The sequence below is a fragment of the Dermacentor albipictus genome, chromosome 1, assembly GCF_038994185.2.
Source record: "Dermacentor albipictus isolate Rhodes 1998 colony chromosome 1, USDA_Dalb.pri_finalv2, whole genome shotgun sequence".
Lineage (NCBI taxonomy): Eukaryota > Metazoa > Arthropoda > Arachnida > Ixodida > Ixodidae > Dermacentor > Dermacentor albipictus.
The window spans coordinates 113369048-113394568 of record NC_091821.1 but is presented as its reverse complement, the minus strand read 5'-3'; the positions used below and the strand labels follow the sequence as shown (position 1 = coordinate 113394568).

The 25521-nt window shown below is 45.8% G+C and overlaps 2 protein-coding genes across 12 annotated transcripts in view; one reads left to right on the top strand and one right to left on the bottom strand.

Moving 5' to 3' along the window:
- Positions 1–1313, bottom strand: part of LOC139049463 (uncharacterized) — a 29198-nt gene extending 27885 nt beyond the window's left edge. The window contains exon 1 of the mRNA XM_070524944.1: positions 1000–1313. Within this exon, the coding sequence (XP_070381045.1) occupies positions 1000–1005 (6 nt within the window). The 5' untranslated portion in view covers positions 1006–1313. The remainder of the gene's footprint in view (positions 1–999) is intronic.
- LOC139049454 (tachykinin-like peptides receptor 99D) overlaps positions 1–25521 on the top strand; it is an 880050-nt gene that overhangs the window by 767804 nt on the left and 86725 nt on the right. The window lies entirely within an intron of this gene.

Genomic DNA, 25521 nt, shown 5'->3' with positions numbered 1-25521 from the left:
TTTTAATGAAGACGGAGAACAACGAAGACGTCTGATAACTGCTCTTAGCAGTTGCGCCACTTGAGTGGTGCTAGTAAGAAGTAAGGATGATGATTGAAGGACCCCGAGTCCTGTTCCATTTGTCACACGCTGCGCACGAAACGAAGCAACCGAGCTAGTGCTAGGCAGCTTTTCTGGCCACATAAACAGTTTTTTTGTTTTCGTTAAGTGTCCGCTGTTAAGGGATGAGCGTGCTCTGGCCAGTCGTTAAAGAAAAAAAGAAAAATTGCGTTCAAATTTTATGCGGTGTCCCTGTAAGATTTCAGCCTAACTGTTTTCTTGATTAATCTCTGTTGCCAGTGTCTGTTGCACAGTTTGCGTAAGAGAGAGAGGAAAAAAAGCGCTGCACTTCAAGTACCCCGATGCGAGCAGAGTCTGTATCCTTCTAGATGAAATTATGGTGCGCTGCCACGCTTGCGCAGAGAGCACCGAGCCGTGGTGAGTTCGTTTTGAACGCCGTTATTTCTTCAGCGGACCCGAAATCCTGCGCGTACCGGGCGCTCACTTGGCATTTAACTAGGGAGTCAGAGTGAGACGGCTGTCTGCGCCTCAATTTCCATATACATGGCGCTCCAAACTACGACTCTAGGATGGACACCACCGAGGCCAAGAAATGTAACTGAACCGCAAAAAAATGGTTTGCGTGTGCTCTGGAATCTCTATACGTTTAAAGTGGTGCCGGTGTGACGTATAGAAGAATTTCGCCTCTCACGGTATTTACCGTAGCGCCGCAGGCTGGCATAGCTTTAGAAGCTATACCCTAAGCACTATATCAGCCGGCGTACCGCGTCAGTGAACACGAATTTATATTGCAGAGATAGTTGCTACGGGCTCACTTCCCCTGTTGTTTTGAGGCCTGTCGATTTCCGCCACCGTCCGTTACTGGAATTTCAAAATAATTTGCGCGGAACAGAGACAGAAAACGAACGAAAATTCTCATACGTGAAGATTCGAGCTTACGATCATCAGATTAGCTGTCCAGGGTTCTGTCCAGTCGCTGTCCAGCTGTCCAGTCGCCGAGGTGGTCCTGAATTAATATAGATGAAGATGTACGTTCGTTGATTTAGGGACACATTGTTTGGGCACACTGTACGTGTAATGAAAATGTCTGAGCGCGTCTTCTTTGTCTTCAATAATCTTCTATAGCGCTCAGCTTCTTCTGATGTATACTGCATGGCTCTGACGTCGCCTTGTTTTCATCGAGGATAGCGCGAGGCCTGTTAGGGCGGCCCAAGTATAATGTTGAGAAAAGCCGAACAAACGCAGCTGAAGGGTTCTTAAAATACGGATGGCGACGCCGCCTTCACGCACCACCTCTCCGTGACGTCACGCACATTGGTGACGTCTGATCGCGCCTATAGTTAACTTGTTATCAGTGCAGATTTACTTCGTCGTACTTCGTCGTACTCGGGCCCGTTCACCGCACCGCCGTCAAAAAAATGGCAGCGCAAGTGTCAGGCATTTCGCCTCACAGCATTTACCGGAGCGGCGCAGGCTGGCATAGCTTTAGAAGCTATACCCTAAGCACTTCTCGCATTTCTGCGAGAGACAGGACCGATGGACACATGTTTACATATTAGGCATAGAAATAGACGCTTAGATGGAGCAATTCCCGGCTAGGTCTGCCAGGCTAACCCTGCCGGTAGCAACATCGCCACCACAATGTTACAAAGCGACTAAATTACTTCATCAAGGCGAAAGCCTTAAGTGGCTCATATGCACCCCCGATGGTCTGAAAAACGCGGCATGCGCTCCAGAAAGTCATGTGAGCTCGCCTCGCGCACATACGCGCTCGTGCCGCTGCTCGCGTGTTTACTACGGCATGCCTCATTATCAAATCGTGCTTTTGGCACGTGAAACCCTGTAATTTAACTTTTTTTCGTCATGTCAAAAAAAAAGGCAAAGTTAATTAGGATATAGGTAATTCAAATGCTCGAACACATGACGTTCGGTGAGAGTGGAACCCTCGAGCTTATATGGAAATCAAACCCTCGACCTTTGGTGTTAAGGCGAAGTTAACTGAGGCGAAGTTAATTATTATAGCGTTAATTAGGGCACTCGAACCCACGACGTTTGGTGGGAGTCGGACCCGCGTAGTTTGGTGTTAATTAGGGCGAAGTTATTTAACGTGCAGTTAATTAAGGTAGGGTCAATTAAAGCACTCGAACCCACGATCTTTGGTGGGGGAAAACAAGTAATCAAGAAGTAGGAGTGCATTCGAATGAGAATGTCAAGTAATTTAATGAATCTCTCTTAAGCGCGCAAGCTTTCGCCTTCACCCTGTTTGACTTGTGCCAAAATGACTGTCACTTTTTTCGATACTAATTACGGAAAGGAAAAACTCGACCTATATAACAAATATTTGATAGTGCCTCAAGGCAAGGTCACCAGCACCCGCACATTCGTCGGTATGGTATATGACGGCGCTGCACGCATTTGCAAGTGCGGTTCTAATGCCGCGCATAGACTCGGTATCAGCTCCCTCGGCAACCGGTACCGTCTGAGGTGCTATAGTCGACGATGTTGTCGAGCATCAACCGACTACAAAACACGGGCTCCCTTAGCATAAAATCCCTGTCGAAGCCACGGGGAGCTCTGAGAGCAGCCCAGACAGAAAAATGCAGAAAGGATCCCTAGCTAATGAGACTTACAAAATTATGACAGAAATCTTTACTAGGCAACAACCGCAAAGTTTCGCTGTCTATCACACTTTGACGTCGTATCAGCATTTACTGCTTGTTCTTGGCTTCTCCTCATCTGATAAAACTCGATGAGGCGTCGCACCAGGCCGAAAGTTTATTTTGCAAATTCATACGACCCTATTCCGGCAGAGGCGAAATGCACAAAAGCGTGTATACTTCAGTTTTGAAGACCGGTAATAAATCATAGGTTGGTGATTTCAGGGCCTAGAGCCCCTAGCTACGCTGTCGGTTATAACCCAAGTGACAACTCATAGAAGTCAAGGCTAATCAGTCAGCATTGCCGCAATTATCTGCGCCAACGTTTCCAAAGTTTACCGGTTTCATAAGAGCACACGTTGAAGTGCACATCAGAATACTGCGCAGCAGCGTACACGAAGAACATAATGGTTTAATATTCGAGCTGAATTCAGATCAAATCAGTTCAAGTCATCAATCTTGCTACACTGAGGCACTCTGTTCGGAGCCGTCACTACACATATAATACGTCGACAACGAGGGGGGAGGGGGGGGGGGTATCTAAGCAGCAACAGACACTGTTCTCCAAACATGCAAATGTGACCGCGCAGTGCGAAGCGAACTGCGGCTCAAGAGCAACTGTGCTAGAAAATACCGGGCGAAGTTCGTATGTTGTAACACGGCATCAGCGTATATCTATGACCACTGCGAGACGAAGGCCTCTCCCAGCGATCTCTAATTACCGCAGACCTGCGCGAGCCGCAGTTGTGCCTGCAATTTCGCTAATTCCATCACCCCACCTAATTTTCTACCGTCCTCGACAGCGCTTCCTTTCCCCTAGCACCCACTCTGTATTTCTAATGGACCACTGATTATCTGCCCTGCGGGTTACGTGGCCTACCCAGCTCCAATTTTCCCCGTAATGCCAACTACTGCTACCCTCGTTTGCTCTCTGATCCACAGCGCTCGCTTCCTGTCTCTTAACGCTATAGGCCAAACATTTTTCGTTCCGTCGCTTTTATAGAGCGCAGCTCTTAGGCACGCGTTCCTGCGGCGAGCGTCGGCGTCGGCGGCGTTGAGCTTCGGCGACGGCGTAACCGAGCGAACGAGCACGGCGAAAGACGAAGGAGAGGAGAAGGGGGAAATAAAGTGAGAAGGCAGGGATGTTAACCAAAAATGCGTCTGGTTGGCTACCATACTCTGAGGGACGGGAAAGAGGGAATAGAATGAGATCGAGAGAGGTTTACCACTGGGCCAAGTATTGAAGTTCACACCTGTGCTACCATTACATACACGCCTTTTTGCTACCACAGCGCTAGTCTTTGCAGCCATGGCCATTGCAAGCTGGCTAATCCTGCGAACAGTTTTAGATCTTAACGCGATAGCGTTAAGGGCCCCGTGTCGCAGAAAATCCAGCGCCGGCGTCCGGCCTCCAGCGTCGGACGTTGCTCCGGCGAAAAGAATTTCGAGCCAAATTCCAAATTACACATACCCAACCACTCTTCTACCACGAAAGTTGCTCACACCTTCTCTTTCATTATTTTGAAAGTTATTCTTCGGAATTTTGAGGACGGCAGCCCACAAACAAATGTAGTCCGAAAAAAACACCGACAGCGCGTATCTTTTATGTTAGCCCTTCTCACACTGAAATAATAAAAGAGCGAAACAATAACAGGAGACTGACCCACGCAAGAGGCCACGTTTCTACTAGAAAGCTTGCCTTCGTGCATAGCGTTCGCCGGCAGCGTTATGGTTGCATAAGCTGCAATCACCGGGAAGCATGAAAAGCAATCAGGGGTCTTTGAATGCTTTGAAAGAAGACACAAAACTCATCTGCGCAAGCTCAGGAATGGTATCACCACGTGTCAGTCGGGTACATGTGCCGGTCTACGTGAGAGATAACTGTTAAGGCACTTAATCTCTTCCTTATGTAAAGTAATCGAAGGCTGACTCACGCACGCACTTCCACCATTATAGATATGCCATGCCTCTACCATAAGACGAGTATCTTCATTCTTATGCCTGTACAATATCGCACAGTCAGCTAACTCTGGCGTGCAGTTACAATCTTGGCATTGTAGGGAAAGATTAGAAGGCTATCCGCCGGTTAACGACCTTTAATGTTCCATTAGCCTGTGATTGATACAACGTCCCGTTTGCCCTACGTAGAACTGGCCTCATCTGAGGGGAATTTTGTAAACCACACCCATACGACATTCAGTAAAACTGTTGTTTTTATTGTGCTTCACTGGACAAATATCTGTTCTTTTTTTTGCCTTTTACCTGCTCCTTTTTCCTCTGTACGGCAGCGCATATCTTACCTAGCTTATTGGGAGCAGTAAAAGCAACATTAACATCATATCTACTTGCAACTTTTTTAAGCCTGTGCGACACTGAATGAATGTACAGAATAGCCACTACTCTTTTTTTGCTATTATTGCTTTCTGTAATCACGTCCGTCCCCCTCGAAACCGACTTCTTTAGGCGCGCAGCCACAGTGGCCACTGCTACACTAGGATAACCTGCTTCTAATAGGCGCCGGACCTGCGTATTAAAACTGGCGCTCATTCTTTGCATGCAGGATCTGATGAGAGGAGACTTAAGCCACGACATGGCAATTCCGTTTTTTACTACTTTGGAATGCTTGGATTGAAAGTTTAGCAACGGCTTCGAAGATCTTGGGGAGTACTGCCAACAAACGTGATTTTGTTCGAAGACCAAGGAAATGTCAAGAAACATAATTACGCGTCGCTGAGGAAATTCCTTGGTAAACTTTAATCCTCCTCCATAAAGTTTAAATTGCTCACTTACTGAGGTAGCAGCGGAATCGAATTCTTCCCTATTGCAGAAAGTCAGGTAATCATCAACGTAACGAAATGTTTGACATAAAAATTGTAACAGCGCAAAGGTTTTTAGGTACGTCGATGATTGCAGACGGCCTTCACCTACCTCTCTACAGTAGGTGAAGTTTTAAACGCATTTGACAAGCATGGACTTGGGCTCAATTTTACCCATGAACTAGCTGACGCATAGCTTTACAGTTTTTAGACCTCAGACTAACTTTCATGAAAAGCACGTTTGCTGGGGCTATTTCCCTCGCGCAAAAAAAGATCTGTTACCGTATGATTCAGCGCATTCCAAAACTGTAAAGAGAGCTATAGCGTCGCACTGTTTGGAATCGTCTCTTAAGAAGTCGTGCCCGCACCTAATGCAGAAATGTTTTGAGAATCAGGCCAGCCGACTTTTGGCAGCGGGGTTCCCCTATTCGGTCTTGACTGCTGCTGTGTCTGAGACCCTCCTTTAGAAGCTGAAACTAGGAACACGAAGATAAGATGACCGTCGGAAAGCCGACAAGCCTTTGGTTGTGCCGTACCTGCACAAGACTTCACACAGTCTCAAGAAGGTAGCCAACAGGCATGGGGTGTCCGTTGTTTTTTCGGCACTCAACAAGCTGGCACAGTTATTCCCACGCATCTGCAACTCGAAAAAAAGAGGTTGTCAGCTAAAACATGAGATGCTATTCATCAAGTGCTCCACAGGAGTGGTATACGCCATTCCCTTGAAGTGTGCAAAGGCTTACGTCGGCCAAACCGGCCGCTGCATTAATGAACGCTTGAGGGAACATGCCCGAAATTTAAGTAACTTTAAGTAATTTAAGTAATTTAAGTAAATTTAAGTAAGGACAAGTACGCACATTTTGTTACGCACGTAATTGCATGCACAGGTTGCGAGGCTCGATTGGGAGAGACGAAGATTCTCGGTAAGAGTGCCGACGCGACGGCGCGGGTCAGTTTGGAAGCGTTTCACATACAGAAATATGGCAGCAAGTGCGTAAGCACCCCCTCTGTATCGCTTTTTGCTGCAGATCTTCAGTTTTTGGGAGCGACCGCTTACTGATTTGATTGTATGTTAGTACCCATCGCCTTTTTTTTCTACTTTTATTACATTTTCTAGTTTTTTCTAGTTTTCTTGTCTTCCTGCGCCTGATTCCGTTGACTGCCGGCACGTTCGTTCATCGATGCGCAATGTCATTTTCCCCGATTGTATCACTCCCTTCCCCCTTCACTTCTGCTTTTCCCTTTATATAAGGTATCCGTCTTCCATCAATAAAATTTAGTTGACAGTCAGCGCTTGTGTCTCGTCCTTGTTACTTTGTGGTTGCATGTGTTTGCGCTGTTACAATTTTTATGTCAAGTATGCACCAACTCGCCCAGAAAGAAGTTTTAATGAAGTAACGAAATAACTTGATAGCGCTATCACCTAAGGCTTTCTCTAAGCAGCTGTCAACCTTACTCAGGTAAATTTTGCTAAGAATTGGGGCAACCTTTGAGCCAATACAAATGTCGGATTTTTGCAGAAAAACGCCATCTCTCTACACAATCAGCGTCAACTTCAAGTAAATTGAAAGAATTTCTAGAAAAGCTCCCGTGGGGAACACCGCATCTGTCAATAAAGGCCGACTCACCTCTTTTTTTGCATAATGAATCCTTACCAACTAGCTCAGCTTTCTGTCGTTCTATTATATAGCTTATACTTTCAATACAACACGATGTCGAAGCGACGTGGTGCCTGTGACCGCTGTTTTCCTCATTATGCGGCCTACTGTGTGAACGGACATATGCGTACGACGCGTGGCAATTCTCTCTATGAAGAGGGACGTCAATGCAATGGCAGAAAAAAATTCGCGAATAATAGCACGTACCACCATTGATACGAAAATCACATGGACTGCTTAACCAAGAGGGACGCTGTGAAATGAAATGCACATCACGAACGAAGCAAGGAATTGGCGCATGAGTCCACACACACACAAACACACACACACACACACACACATGCACGTCCAGATTGATATTTATATAATCGCACTGACGAGTATCACTGGAGACACTTCGTTTTTGGTAAAAAAGGACGCATCATAACGCTCATAAAGGCGCTACTAAAATTTTGTTTTGCATGCACGAAGCCACTAACATGCAACAGGCCATGGGAAGACGAGAAGACAAAGAAAAGCAATAGCAGACGACAGCCATCGTCGTCTTATGATTGGCTTAGGATGCTTATTTTAAACCCCGACTGACATCAGTGCTGGGCAAAATAACGTCACTGGCGTCTTTCAGTCGCTTCGTAAGAAGCACTTCATGGGCGTTTGTGGATTCAGCGCAAGAACTTCCTTCCAGCCGGCGACGGTCTTACGGCGCTCCGCGCCTGCTGCGCAGTAGTCAGGTCAACATGACGGCATGAAAAAGCCGGCCCCACTTGCCTGGTATCGCGAATGAATGAGCACGAGGCTATAAGCGTGGTGACTAAAACGCGTCGTATCACCAAGATCAGCATTTGCGTCGCTCGAATTATGCTGCTTTGTGCGTTCTCGCGGCGGCGCACAGCTCGATCACTTATTCAGTGCGTTTGGACGAATCTACGACATTTGTGCGTAATTAGTGGCGTAAGGGCATATCGTATGGATTGTATGGAAGGACTGAACAAACTTCACAGCAAGGGCGTGATGATAGCAGAATACGGCTGACAACTCAATAATTATTTCATTTATGTGTAACTTCCATATTTGTGTAACTTCCAGCGCACATATCCGCAACTTCTCAGGCTTCGACTCGGCCTCAGCAACGCTGGGGACACATCGCAACAATTGATTGAGGATCTTAACCGAGAAAGTTTAAGAGTAGGTTGAAGAATAGCATGCAGAAGACATAGGTAATGTTGAATAACTTATCGAGCGAACAAGAAGTCATGAACGGCAGTCAGCCTCTAGAGTATGTACAGGAATAAGATTATCTTGGTCAATTAGGCACAGGTAAGCCTGGTCATTAGACTGACATTTACAACAAAATGAAAATGTTTGAAGTGCACATGGCTGGCCCAATACCAAATCGTGACCGGGAGCTCACCGCTGTCGTTAAAAAGAAAAGCGTACAATCATTCCATTCTTCAAGTACTATCGTTTGGAGCAGAAACTTGGAGGTTAACGATGAAGATTGAAAATAAGTTAAGGACCACTCAAACAAGCGTTGAAACAAAACATGTTATGCCTAACACTAAGACAGAGGAAGAGAGAGGTGTCGATTGGAGAGCAAACGGCGTAGTCGTAGTTAAAATTAAAAAGAAAAATTGGAGCTGGGCAGGCGACGTAATCTGTAGTGCAGATAATCGGTGGTCCATTAGGAGGGATAGAGATAAGAAGAAGGTAGGGAGGTTAACCAGAATCACGTCCGGTTGGCTACCCTACACCGGGGGAACGGGAAAGGGGGAAAACAAAGATAACAGGGAGAGAGCGGAGGGAAGGAAAGAAGGAAATTGCAGTGAGTTCGCTGACGTGTGTGGCCTGACAGAAATTGCAATTAGAGTCACAAATGGTCGCACAAGCCCGTCGTCCTTAAGAAGCACAAAAGTGCCTTCACCGCTTTTTGGGCCGACGGGCGATGGGGGCGGTGTTCCAGCAGCACCTGCACAGAAAGCGGCCGATTGTCCAGTTTTTGAAAAGCTTTCGCAAGTTCTTGTCTCTCAGGGGTGTATCGCGGACAGTGGCACAGCAGGTGGTCGATGTTTTCTTCCGTGCCACAGACCTCGCATGCTCCACTGTCAGTCACTCCAATCAATGTAGAGTATGCCTTTGTGAACGCAACTCCTAACCAAAGGCGACAGAGAAGCGTAGCTTCACGTCGAGGAAGTCCGAGTGGAGGCCGGAGTTGCAGGGAGGGGTTTAGTTGATGCAGTCGTGTAAGTCGTAAGTTTGGCGAGTTCCACTCGGTCAGTGTGAGACTGCGTGCCAAGTGTCGAAGCTGCCTAGCGGCGTCTGTCCTCGAAAGCGGAATCGGAACGCTCTGCTCTTCATGATGTGCTGTACGAGCAGCGTTATCGGCGGAATCATTGCCACTGATTCCACAATGGCCAGGTACCCATTGAAAAATGACCTCGTGACCTTTTTGTTGGACGTCATGGTAAAGTTTCGCGATTGCGTATGTCAGTTGGTCATGGCATCCGTGTCGAAGAACTGACTGCGTGCACTGTAATGCCGGTTTGGAATCACAGAACACAGCCCATTTTCTAGCTCTTTCAGATTCAATGAATTCCAGTGCTCGACGCAGGGCCGTTAGTTCTGCTGCCGTTGAGGTCGTGACATGCGATGTCTTGAGGTGGTCCATTAGAAATACATAAGGGGCACTAGGGGAAAGGAAGTGCTGTCGAAGACGGCGGAAAATGAGGGGGGGGGGTTAATAAGCAAATTTGCAGGCACAAGTTGCAATCAGCTAGCCCGGTTGAAGGGGAATTACAGATCGCTGGTAGAGACCCTCGTCCTGCAGTGAACATAAAAGTACGCTGATGACGTTTTACAATATCGAAAATTCGTGCGGTATTTTAACGGACTGTTGCTCTTGAGCTGCAGAATTCGCTTCGTACTGGGAGGCCGCATTTGCATGTTTACAGAACGGCGTCGGGCGCTTTGATACCGTCACCGCCACCTTGGCACCGTACTATTTATAAGTACATATATTATTTGGGAGCTAAAAGAGAAATATAAAAGAAAGGCTGTGACTACTCCGAACAAAGTGCGTCAGTGTCGCAAGAAAGATTACTTGAACCGATTTGATCCGAAACCAGCTAAAATGTTGAACCGCTATGTGCTTCGGTGCTGTGCAGTATTCTGACGTGCACTTCAGCCTGTGTTCTTGTGGGGCTGGTAAACTTGTGGAAACGTTGGCACTAATAATTGTGATGATGTTGACTGATTAGCCTTGACTTCTATGAGGTTCCGCTTGGGCTCTGTCAGACAACGTAGTTAGTGGCTCCAACCCATGATTTATTACCGGTCTCCAAAATTGATGTGTATGCACCTTTGTGTATTCCGTCTCTGTCGGAATGCGGCCGCCTGAACCTGCAAAAAATACTATTCACGTGGAGCGAGGTATCATCGTGTTTTGTCAGCTAAGGAGAAGTCAAGAAGAAACGGTGGACGCTGATGCGATGTCAAAGTGTGATAAGCAGCGAAACTTGCAAGCGCGGATGTTATGCAGTGAAGTTTTCTGTCATAACTGCGGGAATGTCCGTAGTGCCGTCTTCTTTCTGTATTTCTCTTTCAGGGCTGCTTTATACCATGCCTTCGACAGCAATCCTATGCGAAGGGAGCGTGCGTTTTGGTCGTCGGTTGGCACTCGACGTCATCGTCGATCAGCACCTTATAGACTGTACCGGCTGCCGATGGAGCTGATACCGAGCCTATGCGCGGCATTAGAACAGCACCTGCAACCGTGTGCAGCGCGATTACATACCATACCGGTAAACGCACGGGTGCAAGGCCTCTTGCCTGAGGCAATACGAACTGTGTTTTGTGGAGCTTTTTTTTTCATTTCCGTAATTAGTACCATTAATACATTAATACATTCGTGGTGGTGGTGGTGCAGATGGTGATGGTGATGGTGATGGTGATGGTGCAGGTGGTGGTGGTGCAGGTGGTGATGATGTATACAGGCTGTTAGCCTGGGAGACCTGGCCGACAACTGCTCCAACTGAGCGTCTTTTTCTGCGCCAAATATGTCACCATGTGCCCATCTGTCCTGTCTCTCGCAGAAATCTTAGAACAATGCGTAACGCTTCCACTGCAGTTCTTTTGACGGCGGTGCGTCGAACGGGCGAGCGCAGATGCACTTGTCGGCGCTGTAGCAGACGCGTGGAAAAGGAAGCTGTCGAACAGTGGTGTGCAGCGATTTGGCTGTAAGAATATAGCCTCAACTACGGATGCATGGCGTGTGGTCATGCTGTCAGGTGACTGCACTTTTTTTCATTTCCTGTCGTTTTATTCGAGTTTTGCTTCTCCTTACTCTCATGCGATGCCGTAAGTTCAATGCGCTGCCACTTCGGTTGCACCCTTATCTCAGCGCAAGAACTTTTTGGCTAAGAAATTGTGTACGCATAGCGCCGCTTAATGTATTCCGCCCCTGGAGACCAAATTTCACAAAGAGCCATTATTTACCGGCATGGATGTCAGGTTGGTAGAAGGACAATGAGTCAACTTCTATACTGCATTTGGGAACACATGTATCAAAACTGGCATTCACCTCCGAAATTAGGGTAATATCGGTGAGATACAGTCACAAAGACAGTGAAAAGGAAATGAGGGTGACCAGATGGGAATGTAGATTGTCCTACTTGCACTTGGGAGGAGGGGCGCAGGGGAGTCGGAGAAACTTAAAGATAAACGATAAAAGTAAGGTGCGTGCCACTCGGGTGACCCTAACAAGTGCGCGAAACCAAAAACACGCTGCACTTTAGACGGTCATGCAGGCACGCTGTTCTAAGGAAGCTCGCCGTCTTCTTTGCTGACATATAGTGTGGAAGGTATGTTAGGTCTATTTCCTGTTCCCGAAATGGAAGTTGCTTGTGGGCCATTCTTTCGAGTAGCCATGTATTTCACTGATGATGCGTGAAATTGTTTGTGTTATTTTCATTAGTAGTTTATAACTCTGACAAAGCTATACCAGAAAACCCGCACCATTTAGCCTCTTCCAGCGGGCGACAGTTGCCCTTCCGCTAGCATAGCTCATTTCCCATCTATTTACCACCGATGTGTTAAGGGAGAGAGAGAAAAAACAAGGGTAGGAAAGGCAGGGAGGTCAACCAGAACAGCATCCGGTTTGCTACCCTACACTGGGGGTGGGGGAAAGGGGAATAGAAAGCGGAAGAAAGGGAGAGAGTAAACACTGAGTACGTGTGGGAGGGACACCATACACAAGGACACTATAAACGGTCTGTTAAGCCCGTGCACTTCATGTACTGCACTAGGGCACGAATCGCTTTTCGAGCCAGTGACGGGTGTGGCCCCGGTCCGAGTATCTTTGACTCGGTGAAAGGTCTCGAGTCCAGTCTGCGTAAAGTTGCCCGCAGAGAGAGGCGTTGGACATCGTAGCGAGGCCAGGTACACAATAGGTGCTCGATGGTCTCCTCGCACCCACAGGAGTCGCACATCGGGCTCTCGGCCATTCATATACTGTAGGAGTATGCGTTCGTAAACGCCACTCCCAGCCACAAGCGACACAACAAGGTTGCTTCGCCACGGGAAAGGCTAGATGGCAGTTGTAGCCGTAGCGTGGGGTCCAGTTTACGTAATCTGCAATTGAAGCCACTTGAAATCCAGAGATCTTGGGACTTCTTGCGCGTAAGTTGGCGAAGTTCTCTGGCAGCGTCCGACCTCGCCAAAGGTGTTGGACGCGTCTTGGTATCCTCGTGGGCACACCGGGCAGCCTTGTCAGCTAGGTTGTTGCCGACGATGCCACAGTGAGCAGGAATCCACTGAAATACAATGTGGTGTCCTCTTTCCAGAGCATGGTGGTGCAGTTCCCTGATTTCAGATGTCATTTGCTCGTAAGTTCTGGGACGTAATGCGGACTTGATGCTGTGAAGGGCTGCCTTAGAGTCACAAAATACGACCCATTTCTCTGTTGGCTCTTCGGTGATGTACATCATAGCGGCATGGAGAGCTGCAAGTTCTGCCGATGTAGATGTAGTCGTATGCGACAACTTGAATTTAACTGTAACGTTCTTGGCTGGAACGACGAATGCGGCAGTTGAGCTGGTAGGTGAGGTCGAACCATCGGTATATATATGTATGCGGTCATGATACGTCTGGTGCAGTAATAGGAGCCGATGTGTTAAGTTTGTCCATTGTGTAATAAAGAAGTTTCATCACCAGTTAAAAAGCCGTAAATCTTTTTGGTTATAAAAATGCAGCCGAAGATTTAAAAACTCACTCAAACAGTAGGATGTAGTGCATTCATGGGAACATGATAACGCTTGAACTTTATTGAGAGCAGAAGAAGATGTCGAAGTCCCCTTTCTTGCGAGTCATGTCCTCAGCCCACAAGAAGAAACATGAAAAAAAGTTTTTTAAATATAAAAAGCGGACAGAACCAGATTAAAAGAAACTATAACACATATTTTTGTTGGCACAAATATAATGTATAACACTGGCACACAATGCGCTTTGCAGACTTGTTTAGAGGCCGAATGTCTTTCGAAACCGCAGTCCACTCTTGAGTTAATCTGCAGTGTTTGGTTAATCCTTCCCCGCGGCCGTTTGATTCAGGCTCATAGAAAAGTGTCTTTTTATTTTTAAGTGGAGTCCATCAGACGTCTGTAGCTTGCTAACAAGCACGGTGTGCGGAATCACAGTAGCAGTTTAGTGGCTACGCAGCTCTGCTATACTGACCACGAGGTCAGATTCCCGATCACGATGGCCGAGTTCAGATAAAGAAAGAAATGCAAAACGCCTATGTAGCTTTGTGCAAGTTACGGAATCGGAATACTAGGTCTTCAGAATTAATCTGAAGCCTTCGATTGCGGTGTCTCGCGTATACCGTTGCGTGGCTTCAGCACGTAAAACCCAGCCAGTCAGTTGATCAATCTACCAACCATACAGCCTGCGACTTTATCGGCCAATCTATACGTCAGTCGATTGATACATTGATCAGTCAATGAATCATGTGCTCACAATATTCCAGCGTTTTCGCAGCACAAATCCTATCGTTACAAATGATATCCATGTTATATCACAAATGTTATCGTTCCATACGCGCCAACGCGCTCGTGAAGATATGCTTCTCCACCATAACGGTATATGTAGGGAGAAGCCTGCTTCGCTCATTCCATTACTACGTAGCTCAACGCATCCCAACGCACCTCTACGTCTTCAATCTCAAGCCATTCCAAGGATCCAGGAAAATTGCGACAACCTGCGAGGGGCTTCTATGTCCTGCGTTACTGCTGTGTTTTCTTTTCATCCTCCTTTTCATTTTAATTTTATTTGTTTCTTTTTTTTCATTTATTATGTCGATGACGCGCGTCGAAAAAGAAATCCGGCGTTAAGGCGACGGCCAAAAAGGAAAAGGCTAAAAAAAGGCACCTGCCTGCCAAACAAAAGGTGCGAAGTTGTCGTAGGCTTTCGTTTTATGAACGGCACCAAACTGCCGGAACGTGAATGCTCTGCCACGGCACGCTGGCCCCGACCGGAGGTGGTGGAAGCGCACTCCGCGCGACTTTTTAATCCTCTTACCTTAATATAATCCTTGCGCGGAGAGCCGCATAACATGCAAGGCGCATAGCAACAGCCAGACCCAGACGGTGCGGAAGGATCGCGCCCTGCACCCGGCAACGAACCTGATGGCCGCTCTGTTCCCGCGGTCTGATACACCGGCTATGAGCGTCGTTTCTTCCCGTGTTACAGGGCTCGGGCGATCATTACCCAGTCTCCGCTGTGCGGGCTTTATTTTTTCTCGCCGGCAAAGGTCACCATGGCGGCTCAGCTACGCGGCTGCGTGGCGGGGGCGGCACAAGTGGCCCCGATGAGCGCGGCCCGGCTTGAAAAGGACTCGTCTTGTCGGCCGGCACCGCGCGCTCGCTGCACAAAGGCCAATTTCGCCACCCCTCGTCAGGACTTCCTCGCGCAGCCTATTCCTGCAGGCTGCGCGGCCGTTTCTTTCGTTGTTAAGGCACTACATTCGAATTATGAATAAGGGTCGTTTGTCGCCCTACAGCGTCGACGTCCCCCTCCTTGCTGCTCCTTTCATTTCTCTCTGCTGTATTTGCTACACCATTAGCTCTTCCTGTCTTCCTGGCGATCTCCTGCTTGTCCCCGCTTGTCCTGTCGCCGCTTTCATTATCTCTTGATTATCGTTTGTATTGCCGTGCAGTTAACTGCGAACCTATTTTGCCAATTGAATCTCGATTCACCCGCTTTCTGTTCCTTGTATGGCGGCTTAGGACAACGGACGGAAGAGGACAAAGAAGAGGGGCGAAGGGACATGCTGTTTATGGTGCGAATGATTTGTCTTTTTTTAATTTCTACTATTTGTTCTCCACACATTGAAAAACCATGCTCAGGCGTCTGAATCTCGCCAAATGACCCGCCCGACAAATCTGGCAACGTGCCCGCTTCTTCTGCAAAAGCACAGCAGTTGCATGGAGACTCCCCAGTTGCTAGATTACATCCCTAGACAGTAGCCCTTAGACCTCAAGAGTAAGCGAGACCATTAACATTGCACAATGTAGCGCTTCAGCATCGCGACTGCGTAGCTACTACGCGCAGAAAAAAATACATAAGATAGGCAAGGAGCCAGCGACCTGCACATGAGCAGCTCAGGCCAATTAGAAGGGGAAAAATGCAGAAAAGCGCTAGCCGCAGAAGGCGATTGGAGGAGAGGTTGCCTTGAATTCGGAGTCAATGACCAAGGGAACAAATGCGCCTTATTTCGAGTAGGCTTAAATGTGATGTGCTAAATGAGTATTCGACGACACTTGTAAATTCCATGGACAGCCATAGCAGTACAACAACAGCCCATCCATGCTGGAATCGAGCGTTAAACACTCTCCACTTTGCTGCGTCGGGCATTAATCGGTGGCGTCACTTGTTTGTCAGTTCTTTTTCTCTTTTCTTTTCTTTTTTTAGCGTCATATACGTCTTTTCGACTACCACATCAATCAGTGTAGTCGTCCCCTCACACTTCTGCCGCACCCGCCTTCGCTCCAAGTTTATGCCAGTTTATGACAAACCTATATAGTACACAAGGCCCCCATTCTGAAGTTAAAGGCTCTTTAAAAAATAACCAGGGAACGTGCGAAGATAATAAATACTGACGCCTTGTTCGCAGGCGCCAAGCGCCCCTCCGAATAATTCTTGTAATCCAGATAATCGGTTAGTTAGCTAAAATAACTTATACATATTTCTTAATATTTATTGTTCCGGTTATGTATAAATTAGGAAGTCCTAGACACAACCTAAAGCATCGAATCGAAATGTTTGTTCCGTGCCATGTTTCGCGGAGACTCTCCCTCTCTCTCTCTCTCTCTCTATCTCTCCCTTCTGTTTTAGTTTTTTTTCTTTCGCGTTGATTCAAACTGATATTGCGCTCAAGTGCCCCGCAAATGAACAAACCCGACTTCGCTTATGGTCTGGCGTCTTCGCTGAAGCAACAGGATGTCGATAATTGTTTGTGTCTGGCATGAATGCGCGACTGCTCTGCTCTTGGAGATGTTTATCGGTATCGCGAAACAACGCACATTATTTCGACTTGCAACGGCACGCTGCATACTATATAATTGATGTTTTGTCGCATTGATGCGGCCACAGGATAAGGCACACAATCAAATTGGATCGTTAAGAACGCACTTGAGAGCAGTGCGGAGCAACCGGAAGCTCGGCACATACAACTTACTGAATGATTTCGACGACGCTTTAATTTTTTCCCATTTGTGAATAGCTGCAAAAAAATTGATAGTTGAAAAGCTCGCCGTCAATTTTACGTAACTGCGAACAACAACGCATCGGCTTTATTCGCTTAGGTGCGCAACTGGTATATTGCAAGGTTCTCGCTAACTTTAGCCGCGTCACCCTGTATGCTTGCTGTTTCTGATGACCCAAGTGTCAGCTAGTGGCCTTTAATTCCTAGATTAAATCCTGAAAAAAAAAGAGAAGCTGCTGGCAACGAAAACTTGGAGTTCCGAGCTAGAAGTTTTAAATGGCGCTCGCTTGACCAGATTTTTCCACGTATCTCGTACGTCTTTACTGATTTCGGATTAAAAGCCGCTCAGTGCTCGGTGCATGTCATTTAGTTGTAATATGCCGAGAGTGCCACCAGTTTCGATATATCCATGCTCACCGCGAAGTGCAACCCCGTTCCGCTTATTCCCTCAGGAAGCCGTCTAACACGGACTGCGGGAAAAGACTTTGTGGAACATCAGTTTGTTCTGAGGCACAACTTGGGTAAAATATGTCGAAACTGGAGGTATCTGTAGGTTTCTGTACTTGATGAACATGCACAAGGTGCTTCAACTATGCTAGAAGTGTGTGCCCTAAAGCAAATAATCGCAATGAACAAGAAGAATTTGTGAACTTCTTGTTAAATAAAGCGCTAATTAGTGTCGGTGGGAATAATGTGTCGCAGAGAAAAAATAAAAATTAATCTTTTTTTCGCTTGAAGATCTCGAAGATTAACTGAAGGCTTTGCTAAAACACCTGGGGAAGTTTGCAGGAAGGATTGTATCTGCAAATGGTACCCACGTTTAAAAACTTTTTTTCCCGCAAGTTGTAGTAAGTTGCCACACTGTAGGTTGTCGAACTGCAAAAAACAAAAAAAGAGAGAAAATGACCGTTACGCCAAATATTTTATCTTTGTTACTCTATATACAACTTTCTGTGGTGCATATTTGTGTCACTTGCATGATTTTCTGTTTTAAAGTGAGTAATTTTACCTACAGGTAAAATGCTTCAAGTGGATTGCCCCGTGTGGATTCTACAGATTAACACATGAGCAGGCTTGTCTCTTAGTTATGATACTAATTAGTCTGCGCAGTGCGCTTTTTATGGTTAATATCTGCACTTTGTTATCCTTTCTCATTCTATCTACTACTCATCATTTTTTTTTTTGTACGCGATATGGTTATTCCATTCTTCAATTTTGTTATAAGTTCGGAAAAAAAGTCGGCAGTGTTAACAGCTCATTTGCACAGCCTTAGACGACGCACCGGAATTAATAATCGCCTATTACGCGCATGACTTCGGATCCACAGTGTAGCCAGGACCTTAAGCAGCAATAGTACAGGTGCAGTGCTCAGCGGTTCAAACGCAAAACTCGGAGCGCATGGGTGCCCGCACGTCTTGCGCCGCCGATGGGTGCTGCAGACACCGAGCTGGTGCATTCTTGCGGTGCACGACGCCTCGGTGACGCATCGTGGCAGCACTTGGCCCCCTCAGCGATCACACAGCGTTCGCCGGTGGCGCAAAAAGAGAGCCCCGGTGGCCACGTGGTCCGAGTATCGGCTTTGAATCGCTGAGCACTGTGCATGACAGCTTCTTCAGTGGCTCGTAGTAATACCCGCGCCAGGTTTAAAAAAAAAAAAAAAGAGTGAGAGACGGACGTTCTTCCCCTGCCGCCTCAGCTTCTAATGTCATTGGCACGCTACTGCATCGGTGATTACGATATTAAGGCTTTGGTGATTAGCGGTTAACCGAGTTCCGACGGCTCGATCGGTCCCGACGTTTGTGCCAAACAGCACATTTATTTGACGCTGAAGAAGCATCCAGCAGAAGTAATTATTATTATAATGGTTGTTTTTTTTTTAGACTACCGTTTCATAAAGAGCAGGATATGACGATGGTTACAATTTTATATTTGGCTGACGAAAAAATCGCGCGAAAAAAACAAGGTACAAAAATGAAACATGATACGAGCCCTAGTCGGCTCTCGTATCGTGTTTCTTTCTTATCCCTTGTTTTCCTTGCGCTATTTTTCCACAGTATGAAATCCCAACTTGCCCAGCATTCAGTGCTTATATCTGACTTCCAGAGCGTTGCAGCCGGTCATCTCGCTTCCACCGTTTGGTTTAGGATTAAACAACCATTGAAAAGCACAGTACACACCAACGCACTTACACGCGCTACGCGTGTAAATGTGAACCTCCCCTACCCCCAACACACGCACAGACGCGCACGTACACACACACTAAACACGCATGTACTACATACACAAACAGATACGCTCACGCACGTGTTCAAAAATGGAAGCACGTTTAGGAAAGCGAACTGAATGTCCCGTGTACTGATCTTCAGCGTCACTGTTAGCACTTGCAACAGAAAACTGCCCTTATTTCCGATAATTACATTTCAAAAGAAACTTGCTTCCATCGCTGGATATATTAAAAATTAAATTATGCGGTTTTAAGTGCCAAAACCACTTCCTTATTAAGAGAAACGCCGTAATGGGGGACTGCGGAAATTTCGACCACCTGGGGTTCTTTAACGTGCACCTAAATCTAAGTACACGGGTGTTTTCGCATTTCGCCCCCATCGAAATGCGGCCGCCGTGGCCGGGAGCTGGATGTATCGCTGTCGTGGCGTTCAGTGAAATTAAAGATATACCTTAATAGAACCGCAAGAATATGGGGACATATGTCCAAGTCTGTCGCAAATGCAGACGCGCAAAGCATATGCATATAGTCTTGACTCGATGGGCCACATTGACACTCCAAGAGAAGGAACAGCTGGCTCTTGCGAAGCAGCGTGGGTGCGAGAACCGCGGTGTAGCACGCAGAGTAGCAAATATAGAAAAACAGTGCAAATGATGAGCGTCCCAAAAGGACACTCTCGGGACTGATGAGCCGACAAGATACTCAAGCAAGGTCTGCGAGGCGGACGAAGAGTCGGCGGCGGACTCGAGACATCAAGCCACAGAGGCACAAGCGGAAAACACCGAATTTATTAGATGATTCGCGAGAAATAAATCTGTACACACCTCTGACAAGTTAAATGAGACTGTCATACAAGTATAATTTGAAGCGCCGATAAACTGGCGTTTTCATTAAACAAAAGCCTGACTTCGTTTTATCCTAAAAGAGAGACAAATGAATGCGTAGAAAGGCAGGGAGGTTAACCAGAGGTAGCTTTGGTTGGCTACTTTGCACGGAGGGAAGAGTTAAGGGGAAGAAAAAGAGAAAGAGAGTGGAAGTGGGGGGGGGGGTGTAGAGAGAAAGAGAGACGAGCACGAACAAACCGCGTAGAATACAGAGCGATAGGGGGCGGCGTTCTTAAAGTCTGAAGCCCCGTGGACCGCAGAAACCTTAGTAACGCGAGTAAGGCCTTCAGCGCGGATGTTCTTTGGGAGTACTGACCTAAAGCGTTGAGTTCTGATAGTCGACGATTGTCCAACTGGTCCAGTATTCTGCACATCACTTGTCTCTGGGCGCTATATCGCAGGCTAAGTATTTTATTTATTTATTTATTTACAATACTGCCAGTCTCATATCGAGACCATAGCAGGTGGGCATATGATTATACATACATTTCATGGTTTATATACGGAATGGTAAGAACATGAAAACATGCAAATGGAAATACATAAAAACAGGTTCAATGCACAATTTTCCAACACTAATAATACGAATAACAAGAGAAACTCACAGAAATAGTACACTTCAGGTTACATGTGCGTAAGGATTATTACAGTGTTATAAAAACAAAGAAAGAAACAAAGGGGGTAAATGTTTAGCTACAGTTCAAAAAAATGGGGGTTCTCACAATTATACATGCATAAGATATATTCTTTCCTAATTAATTATTTCGTTTTCTAATAGCGTAACAAAATCAGAGTGCGATACTGTGTTAGTTACAGATGCATCTAGGTTATTCCACTCGCGAACAACACGGGGGAAAAAGGAAGACTGAAAAGTATCGTTATTACAAAGGAACTCGTTTAATGTATATGCATGATTATGACGAAGTACGCGGGATTTAGAAAAGGTAACGTATGCAGAGGCATTTATTTTTAGTCGGCTGTGTAATATTTGATGCAGAAATTTGAGACGAGCTCGTTTTCCTCGTACAGTCAAAGTTGCAAGCCCTGACTGTGTTAGAAGGAGAGTAGGGGAATCACTGCGCCGGTATTTACGATGGATAAATCTAATTGCCTTTCTCTGGATCCTTTCCAGTTTAGATATGTTTGTTTTAGTGTGCGGGAACCATACGACATTAGCATACTCAAGGACAGGTCTCACAAATGTAATGTAAGTTAAAAGTTTGACGTTAGTTGGTGCCAACCGCAGGCACCTTTTGAGAAAGAAGAGTTTCCGTAATGCACAAGAAGTAATGTTGTTAATATGTGCTGTCCAGTTAAGGTCGGACGTTATTGTTAAACCAAGATACTTATGCTGATGAACTCTAGTTACGAGGCTACCGTTAAGTGTATAGTGGAAGAACGATGGGTGCTTTTTTCTTGTTACTGTCATGCAAACCGTTTTGCTTGTATTAATGGTCATTTGCCAGTTATCACACCATTCGGTTATTTTTGCTAGTGCGTTATTGAGCTGAACTTGATCTTGGTGATTGCGTATTTCTCTGTATATTATGCAGTCGTCTGCAAACAGTTTGATTTTACAATCAATGTTATTTGTAATGTCATTGATAAAAAGTAAAAATAACAGCGGACCTATTACTGAGCCCTGTGGGACCCCTGATGTGACAGCCACCGGAGCAGATGGGGTGTTTTCGATGACGACAAATTGGGATCGGTGAGATAAAAAGTTTGTTATCCATGCAGTAATAGGTCCATTGCCAATCGCAGCTGTAATTTTGGCAGTTAGTTTAGTATGGCACACACAATCAAACGCTTTACTGAAATCTAGTAAAAGTAGGTCAGTTTGATTATGATTATTAATACTTAAAGCAAGATCGTGTACGACCTCTGTTAGCTTAGTGACTGTCGATAAGCCCCTTCTAAAACCGTGTTGAACATCTACTAGAATATGTTCTTCGAGATATGCGGTTAAGTGTTTGAGAATAATGTGTTCCAAAATTTTACATGATGTGCTGGTAAGCGAAATTGGTCTGTAGTTAGATGGCAGGTTAGTATCGCCTGACTTATGAATCGGTACAATTTTGGCAATTTTCCAGTCTTCAGGTAGCTCTGACGTCGAAAGTGACTTGCGGTAAATAAGGCCAAGATATTTACTATTATATTGAGCATATCTTTTTAAGAACTCGTTGGGGATGTTATCTGGACCATTTGATTTCTTCACGTCTAACTCAAGTAACTGCTTAAATATTCCGGAGTCGTTTATTGTTAATGTGTCAATAGTGTGAAATGATGACGGTGGCAAATATGGAATTGTGTCGTTATCTTTAGTAAAGACTGATTGAAAGTGTTGGTTAAATTTATCAGCGAGTGCCAGTTTTTCCTCGCGTGGACGATCTGGTGTCGCTGCGGGGCGTGCGCGAAAAAAGTTCCAGAAGCGATTAGGGTTGTGATTGATAAGGTTAGGCAAAGTTTCATTGAAATATATATGCTTCGCAAGCTTCGTCTTTAACTTGAGCTCGTCGGCAGCGCGGGAGAGTTGCGATTTTGCTTGTGTACTTGCACCGGTCTTTTTCATCTTATGCCGCAAACGTTTTATTCTGCGCTTGACATGAATTATATCGCGTGTTATCCAAGGATTTTTTTCGTTCGATTTTTTACTTTTTTTCGGGATGTAATGACGCATGCAGTGCGATACTATACGCTTGAAATGAAGCCAGAGATCATTAACGTGGACAGTACTTTCGTTGGCAGTTTCGTAAAATTCTTGGTATTCATGCGCCAAATAGGTTAGTATAGCGGAATCATCTGCTTTTTCAAAATTAGGGACAATAATTTCACTAGTTTTGGCTGTTGCAGTGCATCCGAGGGGCAGCTGGCATTTTGGGATGTTGTGGTCTGAGATACCATTTATGATCTCCGAGTTCAGTAAATCAAGGGGGAAGTTGTCACTAATCAGTATTAAGTCTAGGATGTTAGCGCTTGTTCCTTGTGTTCGCGTAGGAGAGGTTACTACTTGATGAAGCCCGAAATTTAGCATCAAATCAATGAGCGAATTTGATGAGAGTGAAGTGTGGTGCATGGTATTCCAGTCAATATCAGGTAAATTGAGGTCTCCCATAAGAATAATTCGGTTGCTAGCATGCCTCTGCAAAAACTCCTGTACAGCAATAACACTTTCGTGACCAGAAAGAGGACTTCTGTAGAAGCAACCAGTAAGTATAGCAAAATCATCGCACATAATCCTGCAGAACACAGCCTCGACATCTGGAACGTCGGGCATCAATACAAAGGGTAAGTGCTTCTTAATAAGCAGAGCTACGCCACCGCCTCTAGTTGGTCGATCTTTACGGATAACTGAGTAATTTGGGGGTGCTATTTCGTGGCTGTATATTTCTGGTGAAAGCCATGTTTCAGTAATAGCAACAATGTCAGGGCTGTGCTCGAGTAACAGGTTTTCTAATGCTTCAGTTTTATTTACAATACTTCTCGCGTTCACATTTAGCAGTGTTATTTCTGAGAATGTTTGTGGCTTCGAGTTACTGGTCGACTTCTTTCGGCATTTTTTTGAACGGCGACTCTCACATTTCTTTCATCATCCCAGACAAACATGCTATCGTTTATGTACAGCTTATCAAAGAACAAGGATACCTTTTCACCTTTCTCACGGTTTGATTTAGCGCTTTCCCAGAGGTTTCTTCTCTTTTCTCGCACTCTACGACTGAAGTCTTCACCTATAGAGTACTTAGTATTCTTGAATTTATAGCCTTTCTTCAGTATCGCTGGTTTGTTACTTGAGTCAAGTAGCTTTAAGATGACTGGTCTGTTTTTGTCTTTATTCGGCCTACCTAAGCGATGTATTCGTTCGATGGCAACTGGCTCCAGGCCAAGGATTTCCTTGATGATTGTATGATTAACACTGTGTTCCAATGTAGAGCTGTTTTCGCCCTCATCCCTTCCCAAGTATGTCCTTCCCATCCCTTCCCAAGTATGTCCTTCCCAAGTAGCTGTTTTCGCCCTCATCCCAAGTATGTCCCTGAGTATGTATCCTAAGTATGTCATAGGGAGGATGTGAGCTACCGCTTAATGTCCCTGCAACGCACTGCTAGAGAACAGCCTGTTTATTATTTCGTAGGGGTGAAGGGAATGCAACAGAAGAGGACAAGGGCAACCCAGGTGTCTTCGCGCATATATCAGGTCAATAATTTTCTGGAGGAAGGTAGGTTCGCATGTAGAGCCGCCCCATGCACCGCTCCTGCTTGGGGAACTTCACTGCTCTTTGTCAGAACTCTGTTATGTTAGCCTTTAAATACAAGACTTGATTTATAGGATGCGACCATGTATAGTCGGTAAAAAATTGTTTTGCTTCAACTGCGAGGTCTTCGTACGAAGATTGTTATTCTGTCTGGGACGCCGGATGAAATGCGAGAGATGTAGTAATTCACTTTATCAATTTTGCTCGCGGCTGCGAAAGAGAACTTCCTTTTATGAGAGGAAGTTGTGCCGCAGCCTGCCATGCATAATGTTTTGCCGGAAGTGAAACCCCGGGTTGTGCCAAACAAGTCACTTCACAATATCCCGTCTACTTTCTGCGACGTTTACGTGCTTCAGCTCTCGCCTGCTGTCTCTTGCGTTCAAGTTCAAAGTGGTATTGAGATTTTTCCTGATATAAACACTCTTACAGAAGCTATTGCCCCCTCTGCGGGATTTTTCACTACTGTTTCAGTGCGGCACAAACTGTGATTGGGTGCTAACGCAGACTTTGGGAACACATGTATTTTTTGTTGTTGTTGGAGTGGCGAAAGTGTTCAAGTTTTAAGCCCTTTCAAATCTTCCGACCTTTCGAGTGTATTGCTGCATATTATTTACGACAGTCACATCAACAAAACTAAGTCGACTCAGAATGTATCTCACGATCGTTCACTAACCATAATATACAATTAGTGACAACCGATTAAAAACCTTTAACTCAGCGCGATGGGCAGGCATCTGAGCAGCTGTACGTGTGGGGATCGATGAAGTTACAACGCTCACTTCATGCGATGCTAAGGCACCGTATAGTAATCTTCTGTTTTGTTACGTTAATGATAGTGACATGTGGACGCTATAGATACAGAAGGTATATTTACTGCAGCTACTTAAAGTGCAAATTTCAATGGACAAACTCGCCGGTGTGCTATATGTGAATGACATTCCGGAGAGAAAAAAAGCAGAAATTTATGCTTGTGTGTGCCTAACCATCTGCATGATGAACTCTGTGTAGAAAAGGAGATAGGGAATTGAGAGGCTGTATAGACAGAGCAAGTAGGAAATGCTTCCGAGGACTTGCAGCATGTTCGATGTGACGGCAGTGGTTACTTTTCTTGGAGACAATCTCCGAACGACACACTAAACTTTCAACGCAACATGTGCTTGGAGCTACGGGCTATCCTCTACACATGAAGAAGCACCGCCTACCGACTTCCTACAATTGTCCC